General features: G+C 35.5%; 2 protein-coding genes across 2 annotated transcripts; one reads left to right on the top strand and one right to left on the bottom strand.

The window, feature by feature from the left end:
- LOC104712230 (nematode resistance protein-like HSPRO1) lies at positions 8,364-9,921 on the top strand. The gene has a single exon (XM_010429082.2). It carries the CDS (start codon positions 8,503-8,505, stop codon positions 9,820-9,822), a length of 1,320 nt encoding a protein of 439 aa, XP_010427384.1. The 5' UTR covers positions 8,364-8,502; the 3' UTR covers positions 9,823-9,921.
- LOC104712231 (glycosyltransferase family 64 protein C4) lies at positions 9,895-11,210 on the bottom strand (the record flags this gene model as incomplete). Its single annotated transcript, XM_010429083.1, is given in 4 exon segments — positions 9,895-10,387; positions 10,494-10,564; positions 10,649-10,812; positions 11,127-11,210. Coding segments are annotated over 4 exon segments (480 nt in total), but the record flags the coding sequence as incomplete, so codon positions are not given.

Below are 11,210 nucleotides of genomic sequence, written 5' to 3'. Positions count from 1 at the left end.
ATGTGCAGAACAATTGCTAGATCTCAACAAACTACTAACATATATCAAATTAAATTTGAAAGAAGGAACATGTAAAACATCACGTAAGATGAGTGAATGCGAGAGATGAATTGTGCCTGTGTGTGCAATATAAACTCTAGTTGCATCCGGTAAAGAGACTGTCGCACCAGATACAGGTAATGTTTCACTGAAAAATGCAAGATCAGAACAAACATGCGTTGTGGCACCAGTGTCTATAATTCAAGAACCATGTGGAAGATTTGAATAAAGAGATGATAGACATTGATGTTGAAAAGTAAGGCGGTCATGTTCATAACGAAGTGAAGAAGAAGGAAAAGGAATATTACCAGCGGATGATTCAACAGCCATAACACCATGTTCAGAAATGGAAGAACCCTTGGTAGGAGCCTGATTCGATGGAAGAGTCATGTGAGCAGAAAGTTGCTGAATCAGAGTCTGCATCTGGTCTGAACTCATCTTACTAACATCCAGATTGATCGCACTCAAGGCAGGTGGAGGAACATAAGGCACCGTCAATGTGATATTGGCAACAGCATGAGTTCCCGGTTGATATTGAGCCTGAGATGGACCTTGATTCTGATTCTTAGATGGAGCCTGATTCTGTGAGTGTGGTCTTTGAGCATGATAACTAGAAGAGATACTCTTGAAGCCAGGAATGTATCCAGGTGGATAACCATGAAGTTTGAAACACTTCTGAACCACATGTCCTGTCATGCCACAATGAATTGTGCCAGTGTGTGCAATATCAACTCTAGTTGCATCCGGCAATATCAACTCTAGTTGCATCCGGTAAAGAGACTGTCGCACCAGATACAGGTAATGTTTCACTGAACAATGCAAGATCAGAACAAACATGTGTTGTGGCACCAATGTCTATAATCCAAGAACCATGTGGAAGATTTGAATAAAGAGATGATAGACATTGATGTTGAAAAGTAAGGTGGTCATGTTCATAACGAAGTGAAGAAGAAGGAAAAGGAATATTACCAGCGGATGATTCAACAGCCATAACACCATGTTCAGAAATGGAAGAACCCTTGGTAGGAGCCTGATTCGATGGAAGAGTCATGTGAGCAGAAAGTTGCTGAATCAGAGTCTGCATCTGGTCTGAACTCATCTTACTAACATCGAGATCGATCGCACTCAAGGCAGGTGGAGGAACATAAGGCACCGTCGATGTGATATTGGCAACAGCATGAGTTCCCGGTTGATATTGAGCCTGAGATGGACCTTGATTCTGATTCTTAGATGGAGCCTGATTCTGTGAGTGTGGTCTTTGAGCATGATAACTAGAAGAGATACTCTTGAAGCCAGGAATGTATCCAGGTGGATAACCATGAAGTTTGAAACACTTCTGAACCACATGTCCTATCATGCCACAATGAGTGCAGAGAGGTCGAGATTGCTTTGGTCGATAGGAGTTTTGAACAGCATAAGCAACATGCTCAGGTGATCCACCATAGGCAGAAGCATCAGTAACAGCTGCAGTAGGAGGACCAGAAGCTTGGAAGACAACACCATCAGTCCGAGTGGGTTTAGCAATGTTCTGTTGCCTCTCATCCTTAGTAACCATGTGAAAAGCATTCTCAATAGATGGCATGGGTTTAATCATCAATATATGACGACGAGTAGCTTCATACGAGTCATTCAATCCCATCAAAAACTTAGTCACACGACTCCTTTGTTGCAATTTCTCCCATAACACAGCAGCATTACACTCACACTTGCCACAAGTACAAACAGGGAGCTCGACATAGTTCTTAAGCTCCTCCCAAAGAATTACCAACTCAGTATAATAAGCAGTCACATCCATTGACCCTTGATGAAGTGAGCTCAGTTTCTGCTATATTTCATAAACTCTCGGAGCATCATCTTGTTTAAAACGCGAGATTATATCCTTCCAAATCCCTTCAGCAGTTGGAATAAACAAAAGACTCGCTCCTATTTTCTTAGACACAGAGTTCATCAACCAAGTAGAAACCATATCGTTGCAACGGCTCCAAGAACCATAGTCACGGTGATCTGATGATGGTTTAGAGATCGTACCGTCAATAAATCCCAATTTGTTCCTGACATTGAGAGCCATCCGCATGGATCTTCGCCATGAATTGAACTCTGCACCTGTAGTCAATTTATCCAAGACTAAAACCAATCCAGCATGATCAGTACCATGAAGGAAGTAAGGATTGTTGTATTGATCAGGTTGTTGAGCTGAATCGGATACTGAATTCGCCATAACCAAGAATACAAAACCAAGATCCAATCGGAAATCACCAATCTCTCAAGCAGAGAAAGTAACAACAAGAACACTTACGAGAGCAAAGACGAGGATGATGAACACTGCAATCGCCAGCAAAAGATGTAGAACAAAGAGCGAAGCAATCTGATCAAACGGCGCACTCATCGCAAAGAAAAATCGTGAAATCGAGCTGGATTTGAGCTCCAAAAACAAAATCAAAGAGAAACCCAAAGAGAAAAAGATGATCGATTGAGAAATCAAAGGTGAAATCGAAAGATCGGATGATGAATCAATCGAATTCAACGAAGCGGAAGAAGATTCTCTCACTAACGTTCTTGCTCTGATACCATGTTGACAGTTAGAGAGAGAGATGAAAGAAGAATCTAATTTCTCATTAATTGGTAATCAGTAACTATACAAGTATATATATACTAAGTGTATTAAGCTAAAGGAGACTTAATACACCAACACTATGCTAATCATATATAAACTATACAATATAAGATTATAGTGTTAACAAATGGAACACTCCATTTTCTCAAGCATTTTTTCATATGATAATCGCAGGCTCACGATATCAACTGCACGAGGAGCGTTTCTCGATCATCACATAGGGTCTTTAACTCCTGGGAAGCTTGCGGATTTTGCTGTACTGTCAACAAGTTCATGGGATGAGTTCTCGAAAGACGGCTCTGCTTCAGTGTTTGCAACTTATGTAGGAGGAAAACAGTTGTACCCATGAATGATGAAATCTCTAAAATCTTAGTTAGAAACTAAGAATTGTATGATTGTCAAAAAAAACCTAAGAATTGTATTAATTCCCAGTTTTTTTTTTAGGCGTAGTGGAAATGTATATTGATATGACATTTGGTTTCATATATTAAAAAAAAATCTTAAAAGCTTTAGAAAAAGAAAATGTTGTTGGTGTCGGCCAAAGGATATTTGCAAAAAGGTGTTGTTGGTGTGAGTGGTCAACGAAAGAGAGCCATGGACATTGGACGCTAAAGAAAAGCCAATGAGATGTGTAGCTGTAGTATATCTACGTGGCTCTCTAGTTCCAGCCGTCAACTGGTTTGGTTCCAACACGTTCTACTGAGCAGCTAGATCAAGCCCCGGCCCACGTGTTGCTTTATAACGTGCGATATCACCTGATTGGTAACCCCTCGGGTCCCTAGTTGTTTTCTCCACGTCAGAATCTGATGATAACTTTTTTTCACGCCAGAACATACGCGTTACGTTAGATCTCAAAACCCCCTCCCAAATCCCAAGTAAGCGAAAAATTTAAAGTTGGAAATAGTATTATATTAAACTTGAAATGAAGATGAGGTATGTGTCTATATGACTATAAAATATACCTAATAAAGAATATTTCACTTTATTTTTAAAGAGTTTTATGAATTTTGAACATATGTATTTATCTTCTCTGTTAATTCTCGTGAAAACATGCCTTCAAAATATAAGATTTCCGTGAGTTTATCTTCTTGTAGATACCGTGACATATGTTTAAAATGTAAGGTTCCCATGGAGTTGCAACCCTAATTAATTAAACTATTCACTTGAGATATATACTATGTAATATACTAATATGTAAAATGATTTGTCCTTTGTGACATTTTTAGGTAACCAAGATCCACACACAAAACATGATAAAGTGAAGAGTATATACATGAGACGAATTAATGTGTGACATCAACTTATGTGCTTTTTATCCCCAGAAAAACTTTTCAGTTATATTGTCAATAATTCCATTTGGTTTATTTTCTCAATTCTGATTCAGGGATACAAAGTCATAAAATAATTTTAGCCGGTTTGTCTCCTAATGTCTTTTGCACTCAACATTGCTATCTCAAAGCTAAACTACTTTTAGAATAGTTAAAATATTACTCAATAGATGTTTAATTGTATTTGCTTTTGGTCATAAATTATTATTGATTCAGTTCGATGTTAGAAGCATTGTCATTTATATCGATTACAATGTATAAAGTTAGTGAAGCAATACAAAAATGCTATCAGTTGCCAATTGTCATTGTGCATAGTATATGTCCACTCATTTGCTGCTTTTAGTAATAGAGAGCTACATATATATATAATTTATATTTTGTGAATATAATTATTATATTAGTGTATTTTAATTTATATATGATATAGTTAATTTGTATTCATGCAAAAATAGCATTTAAGTAAAATTTATTTATTTATTAACAAAAAAGTAAAAATTTCCAAAGCAAATGCGTGCAAGTTCATAGCTTTTCCTAAACAAAATATTGTTTGGAACTTAACCAACATATAAAAATTTCTAAAACAATTCAACCATATGTAATATAAAGTATGATGTTAGGTATTAACAATTTAATAAACATTAGCAAACATATGCTTACAAATGGTTGAAACCAATATTGGAGGAGTATCCAGACATCTCTAGCCAGTTTTTGATTTGGATTTGGAGTCTTCACATTTGATACATTTTAGGGTTCTCTTTCGGATCCTTTTTTTATTCTCTCTATTTACAACTTTTTGAAATTTGAAATTTAAATCAAAATCTCAAAATGAAATCACTAAAAATGTCAATCTCGGGGAATATGCTTCCAATAGACACAACTCCGCCAGAATCGGAAACGGTGGTGACAGAAGTACCAAAACAACATGGTCGATGACAGAGGACATCGCCGACAAAACAAAGATGTCGAGCACCAAAACAACATGGACGATGATGGGATGGGAGGTGTTCATAAATCCATTAGGATCATCGCATCGTTCCAGGTACCAGATCTACTAAATAATACCAAATCTACTTACAATTTTTTAACATCACTAGCTGATAGAAGTTGGAGTCTACTTACAATTTTTTTACATCACTTAATTAAATGATTTTTAAAATATTGATGCAAGTAATTCACATCTATTAATTAAAAACCAATGTCTATATAAAAAATGTACTTTAATTATTATAACTGATATAAAAATGTATCGTTTAGAAAAAATGATGTTAATTGTTACATTAATTTATTTAAGTGATATAAGTATTAGTGTCGATTAAAATATTTGATGTAAATTATTTATATCAACTACAAATAAGTAATAACTGATGTTATAATTTATATTTATTTTATACAATAATAAATTTTAGATTAATAAATAATTATTGTTTAAAATATATTCTTGAATTATTATGGGTTATTATTTCATTTGTTATTAATTTTAATATATAGCAGATAATTCATATACTTATCATATTTTAATTCTCGCTCGTGAAACAAATTGTCTTCAAAATGTAAGGTTCCCGTAAATTTAACTTGTAGATCCCGTCAAACTAGGACATATGTTTAAAAATGTAAGGTTCTGGAGCATGAATGCATGATGTTGGGGTTACAACCCAAATTTATTAAACTCTTCTCTTGAGATATATACTAATGCTTTGTAAAAATTTTAGGTAACCAACCAATCTGGCAAAATCCTTGTACAAAACATGATAATGTGTAGAGTATATACGTCATGGGACGAATGTGTGACATCCTAATGTGGATTCTTATCCGATCCACACACAATAAAACTTATGTACATCAGTACATGTGTGGATGTGCACGTGTATAGAATGGGATTGTTGACCTGTCGACTGTACATTTTATCTTTATCAATTAGTATATTGTCTATACGACAGGTGGCTTATTGTTCCAATATGATGATTTCTCCAATTCCGTTATTGGATCGTAGTTCAATTGAATGTGTTCCCATTCGTTTCAATAACCACAACTTTTGCCGATGACTTATGTTCAGTGTTCACAGATCACAACAGCTAAGCAATAATTTTCCTTTTTTCTCTCTTTATTGGTTCAATTCGAAGTCAAGGATTATGGAACATTGTATGTCCCAGTCATATTTTATTTTATACCGCCAATAATTGTTTTAGTGTAATAGTTTCCATGCCTTAATTCCAATATGATTAGTGAGACAAAAAAACTCAATAACCTACGTTTTGCCTTTACATTTCCTTAAGACTCCAACCAATTTACGTACGTACAACCTTTCATTTGAAACCACGTTCTAAGGTGTCCACTATTATTTATCCTACCATAAATTAAACCACTCCAAAGTCGAAGCTACGAGATACAGTAAAAGTATATGACACCGATCATACTCTAATTTAATTTCTGAAAGTTAACTATATATTTAGCCTATACCATTTGTTGAGTATGATAGATTTGGAAGAAGAAAACAGTACATTATAAAACCCTTAAATATTATATTTTGAATTAGATGGGATGGGATAGACCACTTTCTAGATGTACTAAAAGTAATTATTTAATTAAGATTGGATATTTATTGTTGTAAATTTAAAGAATGTGTAAAAAAATTAAAAGGTATGTAGTTAGATAGAATTTTGAATATTTCTCTATGTGGTATAGCTGCATAACTTTCAAAGATCTGTTGCTTTTAAGTAGATACGATAAGAACAAATAACTTTCAAAGATTGAAGAAGATAGGGATGTTTTCAAATTAATAAACCAAATCAATAGTACTATTTTTCCTTGTTAGTAATAAATAAAGACGACACCGACAATTTTTGTTTAAGATGATTTTATAATTGAAACGTAACATACGGAATGTTGAAGTTTACACAAAAGAGGAAGACCAAAGTCAAAGGCTAGCGCTAGAAGACCCTTTCCACTCTCTTCCCCCAAAAGTCCTAAACGCTATCGATACGGATTCCGACCAAACCTCATTACTTAATGAGTGCGATAACTAATTGGATTCATTATCCATTCCTATCCGTATTTAGAACAAATATCTAATCAATAAATTTACTAAACCTGTACATAAAATATAACTACAATGTATGAGCAGTCTTAACTTAAGTAGCTAGATTCTGAACAGAATATCTGATCTTCCTAAAAGATATAACATGCAGGGCCGGACAATTTTAGATGCTCTACGTCAAAAAAAAAAATTAAATACTATTTTTATCATTGTATATAAAATCACAAAAATAGTAATATAAAAAATTGTTTTCATAATTTAGATTTAAATCCACAAACCTAAATATGTTCCTTTTGTTTGCTCCATTTTTTCATTTATCTTTGTTTTTTATGTTCATTTAAAATTTTATATGAAAATAAATATTATATTACCTAATCACTCATTATTGTTTTAAAACTCTTCCAATATGAATTTTTTTCACTAGAGTTATAAATTTGTTTTTTCAAATAAAATTTTACTTCAAAACTCATTAACAACACGTTTAGTTAACATTAATCTAATATCATTCCACCAACAATTAAAAAGATGAGATAAATTTTGTGAAAAAATAAAGATGAAATAATATTTTTCATAAACCTAATAAAACTTCATCTCTAAATTGGATATATCTACATAAATAATATATTGCTTTCTTATATTGAACTTGAACTTATAAATACTTTTTTATTTATAAAAAAACTAATAAAAAACTAAATATAAAAAGAAAAAAATAAATCTACATATAAGACTTATAATTTTTGAGATGAAATATGTCCCAAAAAAATTTGATGTCCTAACCCTTGTCTTCACTTGATTGCTCTATGGGCCGGATCTGATAACATGCAATGGTTATAATAAACTTATTTATTAAAATAAATAATCCTTGTCTTCACTTGATTGCTCTATGGGCCGGGTCTGATAACATGCAATGATTATAATAAACTTATTTATTAAAATAAATAATAAATACAATTAAAATTGAGAAAACAAAGAATACTATTTTTATTTAAGTTTTTCTTTCCACATAATTTGTTTATATTTTTATTAATTTGTATGGAACAGCAGTTATTCGGTAATTTATGAACAAACTTTATGTTTACAGTATTGTTTATGTATAGAGAAAAAGAATGCAATAGAGTATTTACTGTTTAAATAAAAGAGGAAAAGAAAATTTCTAAATCAAGAAAGATTTTGAATAATTCCAGAAAACGTATCGTATCGTATATACTAATAAACTCTTTGTATTCGTCAATATACGTAAATAAAAGAGAAAAATAGTTTTCCACTATTCCAAAATAATAGAAAGAAATTATAAAACCGACAGAAAAATATAAAAAGACAGGAAACAGCCGTTGTTGTACGTTGACTTTCAAACGAAGTATGTGTTTTCCACATAATGACGTCTGTCTTCTTTTTTTCCTATCCGTTTCCTTCTTCACATTTCTCTATCTATATATATACAAAACATATTTATCCTCCTCATTCTTATATTCATCAAACTAATAGAAATGGCTGATTTGGATTTACAGAGGAGGAAGATGCTATCTCCCAACAAGCTCCACGTCACCATTACAGAGCCGTCTAAGCTCTCCTCCGTGTCATCTCCAATCTCCTCCTCTTCCTCCGCCGCTTGCTCTGCTTACGAGCTTTACCTCCGTTTGCCTGAACTTAGAAGCCTCTGGTCCTCTCTTGACTACCCTCGCTGGATCTCTGAGCCGGTTCTCAAACCATCTCTTCAAGCTCTTGAGATCACTTTCCGTTTAATCCTCACCGTTGCTTCTGACACACGTCCTTACGTAAACCGCCGCGAGTGGATCCGACGGTTGGATTCGCTCTCCACGAGCCAGATCAAACTCGTGGCGGCTATCTGCGAGGATGATAACTACGACGACGACGGGAACGAGAACGTATCAGCTGCTCCGGTCAGCAACGGCTGGAGCTCGTTGAGCTTGCTCTCTGAGATCGCCACGTGTCGAACATCGGAGAGCATTGGACAGAAGATCTTGTCTACGATCGAGAATGAGATGCGTTGGTGTAAGTACACGCTCGGTTTAGGAGAACCAAACATCACCGGAAAACCGTATCTCCGGTACGACGCAGTTTGTCGCCCGGAGGAGTTACACAGCCTCAAGAACAATCCTTACTCCGATCACATCGAGAACCAAGAGAATCAAATGCTCTACACTATTCATCAGATTCTTGAATCGTGGATTTACGTTTCCGTGAATCTTTTAAACCGAATCGAGTCGAGGATCGAAGATGGAAACTTCGAAAAAGCTTCTTCCGACGTGTTCTTGCTAGAGAGAATCTGGAAGCTTCTGGCAGAGATCGAAGATTTACACATTCTGATGGATCCTGAAGATTTCTTGAAGGTGAAGAAACAGTTAAAGATCAAATCCACGTCTCAAAACGACGCGTTTTGTTTCTGGTCAAAAGGGTTAGTGGAGATGGCTAAGATGTCCAAAGAGCTGAGACAGAAAGTGCCAGCTGTGCTTGAAGTTGAGGTGGATCCCACCGGAGGTCCGAGGTTGCAAGAGGCGGCAATGAAGCTTTACTCGAGGAAGACAGAGTACGAGAAGATACATTTGCTTCAGGGAATGCAGGCGGTGGAGTCTGCAGCCAAGAGATTCTTTTTCGGGTACCAGAAGTTGGTGGCGACGATGATGGGGAGTGCGGAGGCTAATGCTAATAGAACAGCGGCGAGTCATGAGTCGTGTGATTCGCTGACTCAAGTGTTTATGGAGCCACCGTATTACCCGAGTCTAGATGCTGCAAAGACTTTTCTGGGAGAGTTCTGGAGCCAATTGGGTTGCAATGGAAGACACTGACACTACGATTAACGAATACTATCTACAGATGTAACAATACAACCGAAATTTTTGTAAGCATGTAACGATCAGTGTATGAATACATAACTCATTTTTTTTAGCACAACAACAATAGTTTCACAACATGAGATGTTACAAGTTACAATGTTACAAAATGTACAATGAGGGTACACCATACACACTAGGCTACTACTATCTCTCTTTGTAAGATTCTATGAGAAACCCCATAAGCCACCAGTTCTAAACTCTCGTTCTCTATCTTCTATCTTCCCGTAAAAGTAAGATCAGTTCTCTGTTTTAAACTCTTACTTGGCGTCAAAACCATCGATAGCTAGAACGTGAAAGTGTAGTAGTAACCAGTGGAAGAGAAAGCAGAAATGTACCACCAAGCGAAAGAAGCAAAATCACCAGAACCATAAATTGCGACTGTCAACGGCTTTCATGGAAGAGTATACAAGCGGCATTTTCCCGAATTCTGCCACAAACCGATTTACACAGTGCGTTCTTTTCTCTGTGTGCCCTCCTATGCTACTAATTCCAGTTGAACCGATTTCATATATTTTACCTACAAAAACAGGCCAAAAAGAGGAGGATATGCTCTTCATCATCAAAGGTTATATCAGAATCATCAATACATGGTTCTCAAAGTGTGGCCTGCGATTTAGAATTACCTTTCACCCATATAGCAGGAGCGTTTGTAGCATTTGCAACGAGGAACGACATTGCAATATCTTCACAGTTCCTGTTATTAGATGAAGCTCACACTTAGGTGGAGAACATTTTAATCACATTCAGGAATACAAGAAAACACAAAGAGATAAGGAACCTGTTATTGGTTGTGAATTCCCTGATTGATGCCGGCATGCTATTTGTGTAAAGGCTGAGGTACTTTTTGTGGAAGAAGGCTGCCTTTGAGAGTACCATACTATATGTACCACTCCACCAAACAGACCACCACCCGCTGTAAGTGTAGTAATTGGCTTTATCATTCTGCAGAAAATTGAAGTCAACTTTCATGTAGTAGGCGAAGTTTCTTTAAAGTTTAAACAATGAAAGAAGGTGATATAACCAATTCAAACACCATGTACAGAGTTCTTTCAATAGTACAACTAGCTGTTAGATCATAGGGATGGAGGAAGATAGATGATTCACTACTTAACTTAATTAATGGAGGGATCTATGAATTACAAGTTAAAAGGTCCCTAATAGCAAACAACCTGAAGAGAAACATTTTGACTATCTTGGTACTGTTATTTGATAAAGTAAGCTTCTTGAGGATACTCAACAAATAAAAAGTGACATACCGATTTTTCAGGCCAGTGAACACGGGGCACAAACCCAACCATTGTATCTGGAGCACTCTCCCAAACGTTGAATGCAAAATCTAC

Source organism: Camelina sativa, chromosome 9 (genome assembly GCF_000633955.1).
Source record: "Camelina sativa cultivar DH55 chromosome 9, Cs, whole genome shotgun sequence".
Lineage (NCBI taxonomy): Eukaryota > Viridiplantae > Streptophyta > Magnoliopsida > Brassicales > Brassicaceae > Camelina > Camelina sativa.
The sequence above is the reverse complement of the archived record's forward strand: the minus strand, read 5'-3'. Positions and strand labels throughout refer to the sequence as shown.